The sequence below is a fragment of the Geotrypetes seraphini genome, chromosome 1 (genome assembly GCF_902459505.1).
Source record: "Geotrypetes seraphini chromosome 1, aGeoSer1.1, whole genome shotgun sequence".
NCBI lineage: Eukaryota > Metazoa > Chordata > Amphibia > Gymnophiona > Dermophiidae > Geotrypetes > Geotrypetes seraphini.
In genome coordinates this window covers 312805891-312824378 of record NC_047084.1, presented here as the reverse complement: position 1 = coordinate 312824378, position 18488 = coordinate 312805891, and the positions used below count along the sequence as shown (strand labels likewise).

Genomic DNA, 18488 nt, shown 5'->3' with positions numbered 1-18488 from the left:
AGGTTTTTAGCCCTTATGGAATTCTCTAGTTTTTCTAACTTAGCATGAGTTAACATATCATCTTTAATATTGGAAACAGCAGTAACTTGTAAAGTATTAACAACATGATCTATTTTTTCTTTTTTTTTTTGCTGTTTCACGCTGTTTAACATCATGTTCATTAATTTTCACTGTTATATCTAAGGAAAACTGACATAATTTCAAATCAGTTTTTTGTAATGATGACTCTATTCTGTTAATACTTAGCCATACATCATTTATAGTGATCTCTTTATCTTTAGGGAGAACTTCAGAGCCTTGCCCTATGACCATCTGCACTGGGGTCAGCTCTTTAGGTCCCTCCAAGGATTGTGCTGAGTTCTGTAGTCCAGGAGGTAAAGATGTTTGTGGGGAAGAAGAAGTTCCCTCCAACGCTGGGTGGGACTCTTCTAACCCTGGAGAATGTGGTGGTTGAGGAGGTGGTGTAGGTTCCTCAGAGGACAGAGAAGCATTAAGAGTATCCAAGTTTACCTGCTCTTTCACTTGCGACAACACAGGAGCCATAAGGTGGCGATCCATCGGACCATCAAAGTTGGTGGTATTACTTTGGCCTTCCTCTTGCCCATATTGGTAAATTTTGATACTCTCTGCTCCCTGCTCCTCTTGGGCTCCGAAGGAACTCAAAAGGGGCAAGCCCCTTCGGTGCAACTGGAGCTACCTTCTTTCTGAAATTCCCATGCAAGTGCTTAGTCTCGTATGGAAGTGATAAGTACATTTTTTTTTAACCGCCTCCTGGGGGCGGGGCCTTGGGCCTTGGTCGGGTTGGGCCCATGTGCCTCAGGCCCCGCCCCCAGGTGGGACCTAAGGCTCCCGGGCCTATTCTGATTGGCCCAGGCGCCTTAGGCCCCACCAGTAGGCGGAGCTTTGGGACGGATGGGCCAATCCGGCCTCATTCCGTCGTTGGCTGCCTGCCGGACAGGCGAGTTTGACTCCCGTCTGTCCGGCCAACTACACAAAGGTACGGGGAAGAGGGGGGGGGGGGGTCGTGGGGGTCGGCCAGGGGGGTCGCGGGTCGGCTGGGGGGGCGGTCGTTGGGGGAAGGGGGGTTTGTGTCGAGGGCAGGAGGGCCTGGGATCCCTCCTGCCCGTAATGTAGTGCGGGATGGGGGTAGGGGGTCGCCGTGGCCAGGAGGGTTTGGGCTCCCTCCTGGCCTGAACAACTAGCAAGGGGGGGGGGGGTCGCCAGGGCTAGGAGGACTTGAGAAAATACGGTACTGGTAAATATAGCTTAAATCTACCAGTACGGTACTTTAGATCCAGAACAAATATATATATATATATATATATATATATATATATAAAGTGGAACCTCGGTTTGCGAGTAACCCAGTTTGTGAGTGTTTTGCAAGATGAGCAAAACACTCCCGCAAACCTTAACTCGCAAAACAAGCACTGTCCCACTAAACGAGCACCCCCCCCCCCACCGCTCGATCCGGCATAGCACCTCCCCCCCCCCCCCCCGCCTGCAAACGGGATCTTGGAGAGAACGAGAGCCAGAAGGCCTTGAGCATGCCCAGATGCTCAAGGCCCAGCCCAGCCAAGAGGCGGGATCTTTCCTTAACTGGCACCGGCATGCAGCAGATGGGGTAAGGAGCTTATTTGAGTGGGCGGGCGGATGCTGCTTCCAGCACGGGGTTGCGATGCGGTTCTCGCAGGGGGGGGCGTTCGTGGATGGGGGGTGCAATGCCGGTTTGAGCGGGGGGGGGGGGTGATGGAGCAGCGCCGGTAGCCTCGGGGGGGGGGGGAATAGGAAGTGGAACGAATCAAAGCGAGTTTCCCTTACTTCTTATGGGGAAACTCGCTTTGATATACGAGCAATTTGGTTTACGAGCATTCTTCTGGAACGAATTATGCTCGTAAATCAAGGTTCCACTGTATATATATACAACATATATAAGTATAAAATGATAAATTTCCAGAAATGGAAAAATATCTTAAATTTATAAGACACCTACAAGCTTGAAGGCTATTGAAGTGGTATACATTCAGATATAATAGGTATTTTTCAGGTCCTGGAGGGATCATATTTACAAAAAAAAAAAGAAAGAAAGAGTTACTATATAGCAGGGTTTAAACCTCTGTCCATTGGATTAGGAGTTCACTACATTAACTACTAGGCAAGAAAACTCCTTGTACCATGTCCTTCTTCATGTACGGCGACCAGTGCTGGACATCGTATTCCAGGTGAGGGCATACCATGGCTCGGTACAGCGGCATGATAACCTTCTCTGATCTGTTTGTGATCCCCTACTTAATCATTCTTAGCATTCTGTTCGCCCTTTTTACTAAGGTGCGCTAGCGTTTTTAGCGCACAAAGGAAATTCCCACGTGCTATGCTTCTAGATCTAACGCCAGCTCAATGCTGGCATTAAGGTCTAGCGCACGCAGTAATGTAGCGCACGCTATTCCGCGTGTTAAAACCCTAGCGCACCTTGGTAAAAGGAGCCCTAGGCTACTTCTCTGTGGCCATATTTTTGAAAAATGATGCCAAGCAGATATTCGTGTCTCTGTTTTTTAGTCATTCAAAAGCTGGATGTTTCATTTTGGAAAATGGCTATTCCATTTTTGGATGTTTTCAGTGCAAAAATGTTTATCTTAAACAGGAAATCTGGTCATTTTTCCTGTTTGATTATGACTGAGATGGTCATATTTTTGGATGTTTATGAGCAGAATGGGGTTTTTTGGACTTAGATTTTTTTTTAAATGCCCCTCCATATCTCAATTGTGTCTATCCAAGTCTGGATAATACATAATAGAACTGAGCTTTTAGATTTTACAGGAATGAGCAAGGTTATATCACCTGCATAAGTGCAGTAATGTACTTCCAACTTGGACAAATGTTCACCTAAAGAACTCATTATTATATTAAATAGAATTGGAGAAATTGACAAACCCTGTGGGACCCAACTCTTAACATTCCAAGAGTTTGAGATCAAATCTTGATATTTCATCATGTAAGTCCTATCTTCCAAAAAGTCTTCATCCAAAGTAAATGCTGAACAAGAACCTGTGCTGTTAGGGTTAATCTCGGTTAGGGTGCTGGTTTCTGACCAGAGGGCCGCCGCGTGAGCGGACTGCTGGGCATGATGGACCACCGGTCTGACCCAGCAGTGGCAATTCTTATGTTCTTATGTTGTCAACAATGCCTATTTCATTTAACATATAACCCCCCCTCCCTTTTTATCTTACATAGCCAGTTCTTAGTTCTATACCAGTGGTCTCAAACTCAAACCCTTTGCAGGGCCACATTTTGGATTTGTAGGTACTTGGAGGGCCGCAGAAAAAAATAATTAATGTGTTATTAAAGAAATGACAATTTTGCATGAGGTAAAACTCTTTATAGTCTTTAAATCTTTCCTCTCCCCCCCCCCCCCCAGGCCTGCATGTTCCCCCCTTCTTTGCAGCGTCCTCCAGCTTCCCCAATGGCCTTCCAGTCTTAGTTTCAGCTAATTACCACAGCCTGCATAGAGGATCGCTGGTGCTGTAGTGTTCCTTGCAGGCTGCCATCAGCCTCCGCAGCATGTTCCCTCTGCTGCGGTCCCGCCCCTCCTCTGACGTCAGGGGCAGGATCGCGGCAGAGGGAACATGCTGCTAAGGAAGACAGCACCGGCGATCCTCTCTGCAGGCTGCGGTGATTATCTGAAGGTAAGAGCGGGAGGCCAGGGAGGAAGCCAGGATGATGCGGCAAAGAGTGGGCAGTACTAATACAGACCGCGGGCTGCAAAATAGTACCTGGTGGGCCATATGTGGTCCCCGGGCCGTAAGTTTGAGACCACTGTTCTATACTGTGCTGAGGATTATACTTGGTTGAATATCAGTGCATGCCTGCAATATTGCAATTGTCATTTATGTGTAAGTGATGTTTTATATTCGATTATCGCTGTATGTTATATTATCATTTTAATGTTTTATTGTAACTTGCTGGAGCTCTTGTGCTGCCCATATTGGTATTAAATAAATTAAATGAAACCTGAAAGGTTGAATTTTCCTGCAAGTGTAACTGTTACTTTAAAGCAACAGAACAAGCCATTCATAAAAGACCCACAAAAACATCACTACGATCCCTCTTGTTTGGGCGCATGGTATTTGAACTTGCTAACCTCTGCATCACTGTTTGACAGGGCTCCTTTTGTGACGTGCCTCTGTTCAAACCAAAACAGAATAAGATTCAAGAATAAATACATCAGTGAAACTCAGATGCTGCAGACTATGTCCTAGCTCAGGGGTAGGCAATTCTGGTCCTCGAGAGCCGGAGTCAGGTCAGGTTTTCAGAATATTCACAATAAATATGCATGAGATAGATTTGCATCTCAAGGAGGCAGTGCATGCAAATCCATCTCATACATATTCATTGTGGATATCCTGAAAATCTGAAGTAGCTCCGGCTCTCGAGGACCGGAATTGCCTACCCCTGTCCTAGCTGAATAAGTCTGCACATTTCAAGCGCTTGAGTCACATGGTTTCTTGACCTCATATCTCAAGTACAAAATGCACGTCTAGTAGAGCATTCTGTGCTGCGTCTTGATGATTGTTGAATCTCTGCCAAGTCCTAGCAAGAATGCATCTTAAATGCAGAACAATAGTTTAAATCTTTTTCTCTGGTCTTTAACAGATGTTTGCCTTTGTAAAATCAATGTTCAATGAACAAGTTCAATTACTCTCTTTTTTTTAAAATCAACAATTACATCCAACCACTAAATTTGCCTCTGGAATTGTTCTGTTGGGTATAATTGGTTACTTTTTCCATAAAAGGTCTACTGAGACCTGCTGCTAATATTTTCACTTCATTAAAGATTTTAATGGAATGTACATGTAGCTGTAGGCCCTCAAACTCAAATCTCGTGAACAGACCGATCTGAATGAAAACACTTACCTGGAACACTAATGTTAAAAAAAAAACCCTAATTTTATAAAAACAAGCAAACCCTAGAAGCCTGACTCAACGGAAATGTGAAGGTTATTCGAGCCAAATGTTCAACTGTCTAGACAGGAGGATGATGACTTTTAGATATTATGCATTTGGGAAGCTCTTATACAACAAAGACATATGGCATACATCATGTGTTATTTATAGCAATGCAGTTACGTTATTGTTTAATAAATGTAATATAGATAAAATATCATTAAAGGCTAACATACTACAACAAGAGAGATTTTTCAATGTGTGCGTTCAGGCTTTTCCTTAACTTCTTATTTGTTCTCCAACTTATAAAGGTACTATATTGGCTTTCAACATGACGATGAACAGCTTGTCCTTACTCAGTAGATTCAATTCTCTTGACCACATCACCTACTCATTAGGAGTATCCTGAAAACCTGGCCTGCTTTTGATATCACTGGCTTAGTACATCAAGCTCTAAATGAGGATCTCAATCACTTGGTCAGGATGATAAGGTGCACAGAGGAACTACTACTACTACTATTTATCACTTATATAGTGCTAAAAGGCGAACGCAGCACTGTATATTTTGACATTTAATAGATGGTCCATGCTCAGAAAAACACATAACTGTTGAGAATGTAAATATGAGAAAAGTCCAAAACCATTGCTTTCAATGGAAGTAAACCCCGGATATCGCAATCCGTCCTCTTTTTTCTGGAGCCATATGGTAACCCAATCCAATGCCAATACTCATCAGCTGGCTGGCTAAGGCCTAGTGACCAAATATACCTGTGTGGAACCTTCTTTTTAGACAGGTCTATCTGGATGCTAGGCTTAGCCAGCAACCCAATGAATATTGGCGGTGATGGCTATGTTGCGTGACATCACCGGTCTCCAGGCAATCTGCTGACAAGGATATTCAGTGGGAGATTATTGGCTATCTCCCACTGAATATCGGTGGTTAGCTGATTTAAGGGCATTTAGCTGGCTGGAAGCTATTCCTGGCCAGCTAAATACCAGTGAATATCAGGCAGACTGTGTTGTGGACTTTTGCTACAAGTTTGAAAATGCATCCAAATATAAAATGGCTTCCATATTAAGAAATACACAGCAAATATAGGACATCTGACAAGTTAGCTTAGTTTTGACAAAAATTTGAGTTACTATGTGCTGACTTTTCAGGGCAGTGTACAGAAAGATATTGGTGTGGGTAGGAGCAGCCATGGAGATCTATTCTAGACAGATGAACTGGAGGAAGTGGGAAGGACTTGTGGGTATAAGTGCTACAGCGGCCACCATGGTGAGTCATGCAATAGGGGGAAACCACAAAATGGCTGTGGTTTTGTAGCCCAAACACAAGAGTGATGGAAATAGGCCAGTGCATAACTGTTTACACACCAGGGTGGTTATTGGGTGTACTGAGTTGAAGGAACTGCTGTCAAAAGATGCAATATTCATTCTGAACTCTGTCTCTTCTGATTCACTTCCATCACAGAATGGCTTTCTTCCATTTTCTTTCTAGTGTAAAAGCTTTAATAAATAATCTCCCGAACCCCCCCCCCCCAAAAAAAAAAAAAAAAAAAAAAAATAGCCACATACAGAAAAGAAGTGATGAAAGAGGAAACTAAGAAATGGCATTTAGTTCTACAAGCACTATAAGAAAAGCATCTGAATGGGAGGAAGGGCCTAGTGGATACTAGTCCTTATCAGCCAGAATGCCATCCTAATTGTTTTCATTTCTGCTATTGTCAACCCCATTTTTATTGACAGTAAGCACCTCTCATCACAACCTGGATCACACTAAAACGTCCCATAATGCCTGAAGAAATGTTATATCTTTTTGGCCATCAGATGAACATAAGAACATAAGAATTGCTGCTGCTGGGTCAGACCAATGGTCCATCGTGCCCAGCAGTCCACTCCTGTGGCGGCCCTTAGGTCAAAGACCAGTGCTCTAACTGAGACTAGCCTTACCTGCGTATGTTCCAGTTCAGCAGGAACTTGTCTAACTTTGTCATGAATCCCTGGAGGGTGTTTTCCCCTATGACAGCCTCCAGAAGAGCGTTCCAGTTTTCTACCACTCTGGATGAAGAAGAACTTCCTTACGTTTGTACGGAATCTATTCCCTTTTAACTTTAGAGAGTGCCCTCTTGTTCTCCCTACCTTGAAGAGGGTGAACAACCTGTCTTTATCTACTAAGTCTATTCCCTTCATTATCTTGAATGTTTCAATTATGTCCCCTCTCAGTCTCCTCTTTTCCAGGGAGAAGAAACCCAGTTTCTCTAATCTCTCACTGTACAGCAACTCCTCCAGCCCCTCAACCATTTTAGTCGCTCTTCTCTTGACCCTTTCAAGTAGTGCCATGTCTTTCTTCATGTACGGCGACCAGTGCTAGACATCGTATTCCAGGTGAGGGCATACCATGGCTCGGTACAGCGGCATGATAACCTTCTCCGATCTGTTTGTGATCCCCTTCTTAATCATTCCTAGCATTCTGTTCGCCCTTTTCACCGCTGCCACACATTGTGCAGACGGCTTCATTGACTTGTCGACCAGTACTCCCAAGTCTCTTTCCTGGGGGGTCATAAGAACATATGAGTATATGACCAGTTCTAAATGATTTCCAAGAATAGACTTACTTGTTGATAGATAGCATTGTCCAAGAATGATCAAATTGTGCTCTTCTGTTGCTTGCAATCCTCTAATATGGCAGAGGCCTCTTCTGAACCACCAGGAGCAAATTTCAGAGGACCTAATTGTGAAACTACATACCTTTCATCATATCCAGTATCAGAGTAATGTAGAGTTTCACTGTCACTTGACTACTACTACACTGCAGATTATGTGGGAAAACATGGACTTTGATGCAACAAAGAGGAGAAGTGGACTCAGAAAAAGACCTGATACACTGAAAGACATCTCCATTTGCCCCCTTGTGCATACTGCTATAACACAAACATGTTGCTCATTATTCCCAGACTAAACCTCCAATGAAAAGTTAAAGTCAGGGACAGATTTAGGCTGACCATCTCCAGATTTATCTGCAGAAATACTGTAGAATAAAAATCCTTTCCACATAGAAAAATGGATCCTGCTTCCATGTGAATCCTGAAAAATGGACCCTGCTTCTACACGGAGGATATACAGTATATCCTTCTTCCACATGGAATATATGGCTCCTGCAACAACACAGAGAATATGGATCATGCTTCCATTTGGAAGGTACAGATCTTGCTTCCAGGTAGAAGATATGGATCCTGCTTTCACGTAGAAGATATGAATTCTACTTCCACATACAAACGTCTAAGTTGAATTTGGTTGTATAGTGCTAGATGCCCAAAGATGACAGTGGGAAAATGTCCATTCTCGAAAAATATGCCTAGAATTTTTTTTTTTTAAATCATCTATCTGGACTTCCAGGCTATTGTTTGTCCAGACCACCACTACATCCATTTTTATACCACATTTTCAATCAAAATTTTGTCCAAGTCCCAAATATCCAGAACAAGACCATTTCGATGTGGCCACCCAGACATGGCAACAGAGCAGTGGGGCACCTTATAGGGCACTGCTGTGAACTTCACAAAAAGGGTGCCATATAAACATCTCATCAGAACTCCCTTATAGGTTATGGTGAAACACCCCCCCCCCCCAAAACTCACTATACCCACCTGTCTACAACCCCAATAGCCCTTATGGCTGAAGGTGGCACCTATATGGCAGTAGAGTGGGGTTTTGGGGGTCTCACATTTTCCACCATGAACTTAGTGGTTAGAGTGGCTTATGGGCCTGGGTCTTCCTCTATATGGTTCACTAGCCCACCCTCCCAGGCTACTTAAGACACCTGTATACAGCTCTGCAAGGCTTTCCTATACCAGGTGCTGATGTTCCAGAGAAAGGCATGTATATTTTTATTCTGATATTTGTGGCAGTGTGAGGGGGTCAGTGATCACTGGGAGAATGTGTAAGTGTTTATATGTTGTCTCTGCAGCAGTTATCTGGTTGCTTTGGATACTTTTTTGCCACTTATACCATCTTTTACATCATCTAAGTCACAATGTATAAGTTTCATCCAGGAAGTCTCATGAAACATTCGATTATCCCTGCAGGACGACTATGTCTTGGTCGGCCCACATGCCGCCCACATCCCACCCTAACCACTCCTCCAGATACACCCCTTTTGGCTCTGGGTGCACAGCGGCATTCAGAGACCTAAAAAGTTCCTGGATTCATCCAGAAATTCAGTTTGATTATCAATACTTGGATGAGCTGTCTTTTAAGTCACCCAAGTGCCAACATGGACGGGTTTTTAGATGTGTTTAACCCCCTCTTCTATTAAACTGCGCTAGCAGTTTCTAGCACGGGGAGCCATGCTGAATGGCCCGCGCTTCTCTCAATGCTCATAGGAACTCAGTGAGCGTCAGGTGCAGCACGGTCCATTCAGCACGGCTCCCTGCACTAGAAACTGCTATCGCAGTTTCGTAAAAGGAGGCCTAAGTTTCAATTATGAGCCACATAGTATATGGATTCTGCTTCCACAGTATTTCTAACCCCCGTAGGACACAGAAATGCAACTCTGATCTAATGCTGCTGCTACTGATCTACAGGGGCAGCCGTTTAAAATTAAAAATGTTGGTGCTAGCTTTTAAGGTTTTGCATGGGATGACATCAAAATGTGCTTCAGACAAATTATTAATCTATTTTCAGAGTGACAGATGTTTTATTTTGCCTTCTGCTAGGATTTTCCATCCTGAGAGTGCTCGTTCTTGAACCTTTTCTTAGTTTATGATCTGACTGTGGAATAAAGTCCCTTCCTCTGTACGACTAATGGATGATTTATTAGGGTATCATAGAGCTTTAAAAACTCATTTGTTTGAAAGGTATTAACGTAGAAGAAAATATTTTCCAGAGAAAGGGAAATGGTAAAACCAGAGGGCATAATGTGAGGTTGAGGGATGGTAGACTCAAGAGTAATGTTAGGACATTCTTCTTTATGGAGAAGGTGGTTGATGCCTGGAATGTGCTACCGAGGGATGTGGTGGAAATGAAAACGGTAAGAGAGTTCAAAAAAGCATGGGATGAACACAGAGAATCTCTAATCAGAAAATAATGGGTATATATTGAGGAACTAAGGCCAGTACTGGGCAGACGTGCACAGTCTATGTCCCATATATGGCCATTCAGTTGAGGGTGGGCTTGGGAGGGCTTCGACGGCTGGGTTGGTTTAGATGGGCTGGAGTGAGCTTTGATGGAGACTCTAGTACAGTGGTTCCAAACCCTGTCCTGGAGGACCGCCAGCCAGTTGGGTTTTCGGGGTAACTCTATTGAATAAGTATGGGGCAGATTTGCATGCCTGTCACCTCCATTATATGCAAATTTCTCTCATACATATTCATTAGGGCTATCCCAAAAACCCAACTGGCTGGTGGTCCTCCAGGACAGGGTTGGGAACCACTGCTCTAGTAGATGGAACCTAAACACAGTACCAGGCAAAGCTCTGGGTTTTTGGCCCAGAAATATCTACAAAAAAGAACAATGTAAATTAATTATTAATTTATAGACTGTATGGACCATTTGGGTCTTTATCTGCCATCATTTACTATGTTACTATATGGCATACATTGGAGGGTACTTAGGAAAGTTCAGGCTGTTTTACTGGCTGATCTTTTCAATGCTTCTCTACGGTCGGGAGTGGTACCGGAGGACTGGAGAAGGGTGATGTCCCTCTCCACAAAAGCAGAAGTAAGGAAGAGGTATGGAACTACAGGCTGGTAAGTCTGACTTCTGGGGTAAATAAATTAATGGAAACATTTCTAAAACAGAGAATATTAAAGTTTCTGGAATCCAATGGATTACAGGAACCAAGGCAACATAGTTTCAATAGAGACAGGTCTTGTCAGACAAATCTGATCAATTTCTTTGACAAGATGTCCAGAAAGTCAGAGAGAAGAACACTAGATGTGGTGTATTTAGATTTTAGCAAAGCCTTTGACATTGTTCCACACAGACATCTAATAAATAAACTGGATTCCTTTTGGTATGGGCCCTAAAGTGACAGACTGGGTTAGGAACTGGTTGAGTGGAAGACAACAGAAGATAGTGGTAAATGCAGCTTACTCTGAGGAAAGGGATGTTACCAGTGGTGTGCCACAAGTGTCGGTTTTTGGACCCATTCTTTTTTTTTAACATTTTTGTAAGTGATATTGCTAAAGGGCTATTTGGTAAGGTTTGCCTCTTTGTGCATGATACCAAAATCTGCAATAGGGCACACACTCCTGATGGTATAGATAACATGTGGCAGGACCTACTGAAGCTTGAAGAGTAGACTGAAACTAGGCAGCTAAGATTTAAAGTTGAGAAATGCGGGGTCATACATTTGGGCTAAAAAACCTGAGGGAATGCTACAGTTTAGGGCAGTGGTCTCCACGTGACCACAGGGCTGCATGCAGCCACCAAAATCCTCCAATGCAACCCTGAAACAGTTGGCTAAACTGCTCTTCAAAGTCTCTAAATGCATTAATTTCAATCATGCCCACTTGATTTCATAATTTGCAACTTATCTCTTAAGTGTATTTACTCAGGTGTCTCCTTTATGGAATTTACTACTGCTGACAATCCAAACGACAGTGAGTTTTTAAAAAATATCCTTTAGATCTCTAAGGGAGAGGATGGGATAGTACATGGCATGGAAAGGCAGATTTAGATAGGCCATATGGAATTTTTTTTCTGTTTCTATGTTTCCATGATAACGATGTATCTTATGAACACCATACAAAGATCGTTTTGTGGTCGCATAAGATTCTTGTTGCAAGTTACACTCTGCTTCTGGGATTGATGCTTGTTCTCAGGAACGCCATACCGACTGATTGCCAAACTAATACTAAAGTCCCAGATGAAAGATGACACATCTAAGCTCGCTGTTGCAGTTCGGGTATCATAGCTCAGCTGGTGATGAAAGCAGAATACGAAGTGTAAAGGGAAAAGGGCAGAAAATCACAAGAGACTATAAGGCTAGCTGTAAACAAAAAAAAAAAAGAAAGAAAGAAATATAAAATAGGTGCCCCATCTGGTTTTGAAGGATCAAATCACATACTCATTTTTTTCTAACTTCATGAGTTCTATGAAGAAAAGGAAGAAAAAAAAAATACAACTTTTGATATTTTGGAAGGAGAAAAACGAACAATGATGAACAAGAAAGGCGATTCCTTGGATCAGTGCCTGAGGACTGTGGTGATCATTATTGCTGTTATAAGGCATCTTAGTTACAAACCAGCATAGTAAAGCAGACATAAATTAATCTCACAGATGTTCGGATGTGGTTTCCTCAAACTGCACTTGACTAACAAAATTCTATGGAACCAGGGGCAACAAAACAAGCAACTACACCCCTACACACTCACATCTGCATGAAATCAGTACACATTCTTTATAAAGCTTCCTCAAGGGAAGGGTAATTATGTTCCTCCTGTAGAACGCTACTTGCATTACATACAGTCAGATAGCTTCACTAGCTAAAGAAAACACAGCATAAACATCTGAATGAAATCATTATAGGTACATATGTAAAAAAAATATACACAGGTCCTTTTCCATGTGCAGAGGTCAGCATATGTACAGTATTTTCAAAATGAAAGGATAAGCGTACCTCCGCTTTGAAAATCACTTCACATAATTTATGCACTAACATTTACAGAATATGTGCTTTTTACCATACATATACCGGTAATTTTCTGGGTTATTTTACATGCAAGTATTTTACATGCAAAGTATTCATGCAAAAGCAATCCTGTTCTCAAGCTGGTCCTTGGAAATGTCTCCATTCAGGCAAAGTTACTTTTGGCATAGGTATAGTGCATAGTTTAATAATGTGTCGAGCACAGTTTTACCAGCAGAAGTGCTTCTGAAAATTACCTTCCGTTTGCATAAGTCTTATCAGACAAATCAGATGTTAACTCATCCATGTTAATTCCTTGGAAAGATGGCCTTACACAAAAAAGTCCAATTATGATTGATAATTCTATCATTCAACCTGTCAGTTCAGTTAAAATCCTAAGCGTCATTCTAGATCACAAATTAACCTATCATGATCAGATTAGGTCAACCGTCAAAAACTGCTCCTTTAAATTAAAAATAATTAGATCACATTGTTATAATGTGCTCCTTGTTGGAGCAAGCATATTGTTGGCTTTGTATTTCATCTTTTATAAAATCAATAAAACTTTTTGAACTAAAAAAAAAAAAATGATTAGATCTCTAGCAAAAGTACTGGATTCGGCATCCCTCAATGTATTAATGCATTTTACACTCTGCTTCTGGGACAGCCCATCAAACTACAGACCAATCGCTTCTATCCCAACATACGTCAAAATAATAGAAGGACTAGTCGCACAACAACTGTCCACATACCTCGAATCCCACAACATCTTACACCCATCCCAATCCGGATTCAGAACCAACTACAGTACTGAAACTCTACTGGTATCTCTACTAGACATAGCTCGAAGTCACCTCAGCCAAGGAAACAAACTGCTAATCATCCAATTTGATTTATCAGCTGCATTCGATCTAGTGGACCACTACATACTCCTCCAAATACTAGACGCAATAGGAATTTCAGGTAAAGTTCATAACTGGTTCAAAGGCTTCCTCAAAAATAGAACATACAGAGTCAAATCTAAAGACACTCTATCTGAACCATGGTCTAATCCATGTGGAGTACCACAAGGCTCTCCCCTCTCTCCCACACTTTTCAACCTATTCATATCCTCCCTAGGCACTACCCTAGACGCCCAAAATATTACTTCTCTCAGCTACGCGGACGACATTACCATCCTCCTTCCATTCGACATACATAACCCAATCTCCACAGAACGCCTGAAAACTACATTGGAAACAGTGGATAAATGGATGATAGATCACAAGTTGAAGCTAAACTCTGACAAAACCAAATTCTTATTACTAGAGAAAGACAAAACACCATCCCTAACAGAACTGGAAATAAACTCAATCAAGTACCCTATACAGAACTCCCTCAAAATCCTTGGAATACACTTAGACAGATGCTGTACAATGCAAACACAAATCCAAAAAATCACCCAAAAAGCATTCTTCACAATGCGAAATTTAAGAAAAATCAGAAAATTCTTTAAAAAAGACCAATTCAGGATCATTGTCCAATCCATGGTACTAAGTATCGTCGACTATTGCAACAGCCTCTACTTACCCTGCCCGACCAACACAATAAAAAAACTACAGACCATCCAGAACACAGCCCTCAGACTCATATATTCACTCAGCAAATACGACCACATTACCAATGCATACCTAGAATCTCACTGGCTACCAATAAAAGCAAGAACACAATTCAAACTCTACTGTCTCATTTTCAAAGTAACCCATGGCACGGCACCCAGTTACCTAAATAACCGTTTTCATTACTACCACCCACCAAGAAAAAGGAGAACACAGAACCTCTTCACCTATCCACCACTCAACGGTACCTGTCGTAAGAAACTCTATGACAACCTCCTGGGGACACAGGCAGCCAAAATAGACTCTGACATCTCTAAATTACTGACCAAAACAACAGACATAAAAGAGTTCCGCAAAGAAATAAAAACACTACTGTTCAAAAAATATCTCCCATCACTCTAACCACCGCCCAATGAGTTCCCAATCAACGACTTCGGAATCACTCATCCATATTACCTCTTTGTCTGTGATCAAGAATATACTGTAACTCTTCTACACTACACCCGACTTAACTGATCGAGTTGACATGTATTACTTCTGTAAAATGCATTATCTTCTACTATATGTATTATCTTCTGAAATAAGTAATATCTTCTGTGAAATTGTAATATCATAACTCTTCACTGTTCCTGTAACTTACTCCTATCCTGAAATGTAATTCTACTGGAATGTCCCAGATATTTTCTATATTGTAATCCGCCTAGAACCGCAAGGCACAGGCGGAATAGAAATCCCTAATGTAATGTAATGTAATGTAATTTTCTGGTCATCTCAAAATTGGATTTTTGCAATGCTATATACAATAACTTGTCCCAAAAAGAAATATGACGTGTACAAATTATTCAGAGCACAGCAATAAAAGTCATTACTAATTCAAAAAAGTTTGATCATGTCACGCCCCTTCTAAAAAGCGCCCACTGGTTACCAATTCCACATAGGATAACCTATAAACTAGTGCAGGGGTGCCCACACTTTTTTGGCTTGCGAGCTACTTTTAAAATGGCCAAGTCAAAATGATCTACGAACAATAAAATTTAAAAAAAACACAAAGCACACTGTACGCAGAGAAAATGTTAATTATCATTTCTATTCAGGGTTTTTATCAGAGGTCAAGGCAGATGACTTTAAAATATGCAATGTCACCTCAGTAACAACTATACAAAAATAGACATATATACCCCCTCCCCTTTTACTAAACCGCGGTAGCAGTTTTTAGCGCAGGAAGCTGTGCTGAATTCCTTGCGCTGCTCTCAATGCTCATAGGTTCCCTGCACTAAAATCCTCTATTGTGGTTTAGTAAAAGGGGGCCATAGTGCAAAATATAGACAGCAGATATAAATTCTCAAAATGGACACATTTTTGATCACTAAATGAAAAAATCATTTTTCCTACCTTTTTGGTCTGGTGATTTCATGAATCTCTGGTTGCACTTCCTTCTTCTGTAAAGCCAATATTTCTTTCTTTCTGCCTTTCTTTCTCTCTCCCCCTGCCCCCAGCCATCATGCCGATTTCTCCACTTCCCCGATTCGTTCCCTACCCCCACCCCCAAGCCACCAACGCGATTTCTCCCTGCTGCTTCCCCGAGCCAGGCCTGGCGCGTACAAGCGCCAGGCCCACAAGACTTCACTTCCAATGTCAATTCTAATGTTAGGGAGGTAGTTCCAGGCCAGCCAGGCAGTGATTGGCTGGCCTAGAACTTCCTCTCTGACATCAGAATTGACATCGGAGGTGAAGTTATGTAAGTCCGGCACTTGTACGCGCCAGGCCTGGCTTGGGGAAGCAGCAGGGAGAAAAAGATCGACTCGCGTTGCCTTTGCGATCTACTGGTTGATCGTGATCGACCATTTGGGCACCTCTGAACTAGCGCTTCTGACATTTAAAATCTGGCAAACACCACAGCCTATCTTTCTTGACAGACTGCTGTTGCCTTATGCTCTTTCACGAACACTTAGATCAGCAGAACAAAATCTCTTAACAATTCCATCGAGAAGAACGGAGATTTTCTCCATTACAGCTCCACAAATTTGGAATCGACTTCCGTCTTTCTTAAGAGAAGAAAGACAGATAAATTTAAAATTGCTCTTAAAACATTTCTATTTAATGATGCTTTTTAGAATTAAGTTCAGAATTGGTTGTAATTATCCATTAACAGGGATATATATAGATAGACTCTAAAATACCAGAAACTAGCCTTATAAGGCTAAAACAAAACAAAAAAAAACAATCCTCCCCTCCCTTTGTGTGTTTACCTTGAATGTTTCTTTGCTTTTAAAAAATTGTAGTTCTCCCCCTTCTTTACTTATGTTTCTTGTAAGTCAGTATTAACATTAGTATTATTTTTATGTCTTCTTTGTAAATATTATTTTTAATGTAAATTGCTTAGAAATTATATGTGTTTAATCAAATTTTTTATAAAACTTGGAAACTTGAAATTGCCAAGGCAATGCAGACAGGTGATCTTTCGAAAGTATGTGGTATATTAAGGCCACAGCAATGAACACAAAATCCAAGCTTCATATAAACATTTACAACCTCAAATCCTTCAATACATTTGAACATTATTTTACTCCTTTGGGCTAAGTTTCACTAACTGGACATCTTCTAGGTACGCAGCCCTTGCATCATGGGGGTAGGGGGTTGATGGGACGTATACCACCTTTTTAGGGTTATACATTCAAAATGGTTTACATATCTACAGGTACCTATTTTTGATACCTGGGGCAATGGAGGATTAAGTGACTTGCCCAAGGTCACAAAGAGCAGGGCTGGGATTTGATCCCACAATCTCTGGGTGCAGAGGCAGCACCTCTACCACTCGGCTTTGTCTTGTTTGGTTTTGCACCCCACATACAAATTTCCCCTTTTCATTTCTGTGTTGATGTTGATCTCCTTTGGATTGCCATCTAAGCACCCGTAGATCTCACTTTTCCGTATCCTTTGTCCCATCCTGTAGAAGGATAGACCTGCCCAACTGCCAAAAACTGTCCATGTCATGTGTCTTCCCAACAGACATCCTATTATTGGCCTTTGCAAGCTGTGCAAATGATGACAGGTAGTAATTGGCCTTTGCAAGCTGTGCAAATGATGACAGGTAGTAATATTCTCTTTTATTCATTGTCAAACATTCTAACCAAACCATGCTATTGATTGACAAGGTGCTTTGTACCCAGCCCTAACTAAGAACTGCTCCCATAGTGTGACAGAGGTTGCTCTTGGGGGCAGGTGGGGAAGGAAAAACAATGCTATGCACCCTCACATCTGGCTGGCCTTATGCATGGGGACTCAAATATTTCCCCCTTCTCTGTCTCTTCTCTCTCCCCTCTCCCCCCTCCCTTCCCTTTTTATTCTTCTATCCTTGGAAGGCTGGGGAGGAAGTGGTTTAATAGAGAAGTTAGGAGGGAAATATGTTTTTACGCTCTTGTCTGCCAAACTGGGTTGGGTGCTAAGCTCCTTGATCAGTGAGGTCTCAGGTGCTGCATTAGGCCCACAACAAACCACAGAGAGGATATGAAAGTTTCATCCATTCTTTTACTTGTAAGAGAAGTTGAGTGAGGGATAGTATGGCAGCTGCTCATTCACTGGCAGTGTTCTTTAGCAGTTAGAGGAGAGCAAAAGAAAAGAAAGTGCAGCCAGGGGAGATTTCCTCATAGACCAGTGGCGGTTCTGGGGAAGAAGATTCTAGTAACATTTTTAAGTCACATAAAAACTGATCAAACCTTTTTTTTTTGCGGGGGTGGGAGGGGGGAGATTGTTAAATGGACTTTCCCCTTGGTTCAGGAAATTCACCAGTTGCGGGAGTGTTGCTCTACAATGGCGAAGTAAGGGGGGATGGGGAGGCGGTCTACCCCAGGCATTATCCTGGTGGGGGCGCCGGCACTCCTTCTCCTCTCCACCTCCCGCCTCTTTCCACTCTCTCTCCCCCCCACTTCACGTGTGCCCCTTCCCTTCCCACATATCTCTAGTTGTTCACTGCCTTAACAACTTCAATATGCTCCTTCTGACCGCGTCGTCTCCCTCTGATGTCACTTCTGGGTGCTGACATGACATGACATGACATGAGAGGGAGAATCGACGTGGTCGTGAGGAACACGTTGAAGTTACAGCACCCCTCCTCCTCTCCACCTCCACCCACCTCTTCCCATTCCATCCCCTGCCATGCGCACGCCCCCTTCCCTTCCCCCATGCCTCTAGTTGCTCACCTCCATGAGGAATGTCAATGTATGTATAAGCATGGATTAGTTAGACAAACCCAACATAGATTTAGTCAAGGGAAATCTTGCCTCATCGGTCTATTACATTTTTATGAAGGGGTGAAT

At 42.3% G+C, this 18488-nt stretch overlaps 1 protein-coding gene across 1 annotated transcript in view; it reads right to left on the bottom strand.

The window, feature by feature from the left end:
* Positions 1-558, bottom strand: part of COL25A1 (collagen type XXV alpha 1 chain) — a 405886-nt gene extending 405328 nt beyond the window's left edge. The window contains exon 1 of the mRNA XM_033960097.1: positions 141-558. Coding sequence (XP_033815988.1) covers positions 141-558 — 418 coding nt within the window. The remainder of the gene's footprint in view (positions 1-140) is intronic.
* Between the last annotated feature and the right edge of the window lie 17930 nt (positions 559-18488).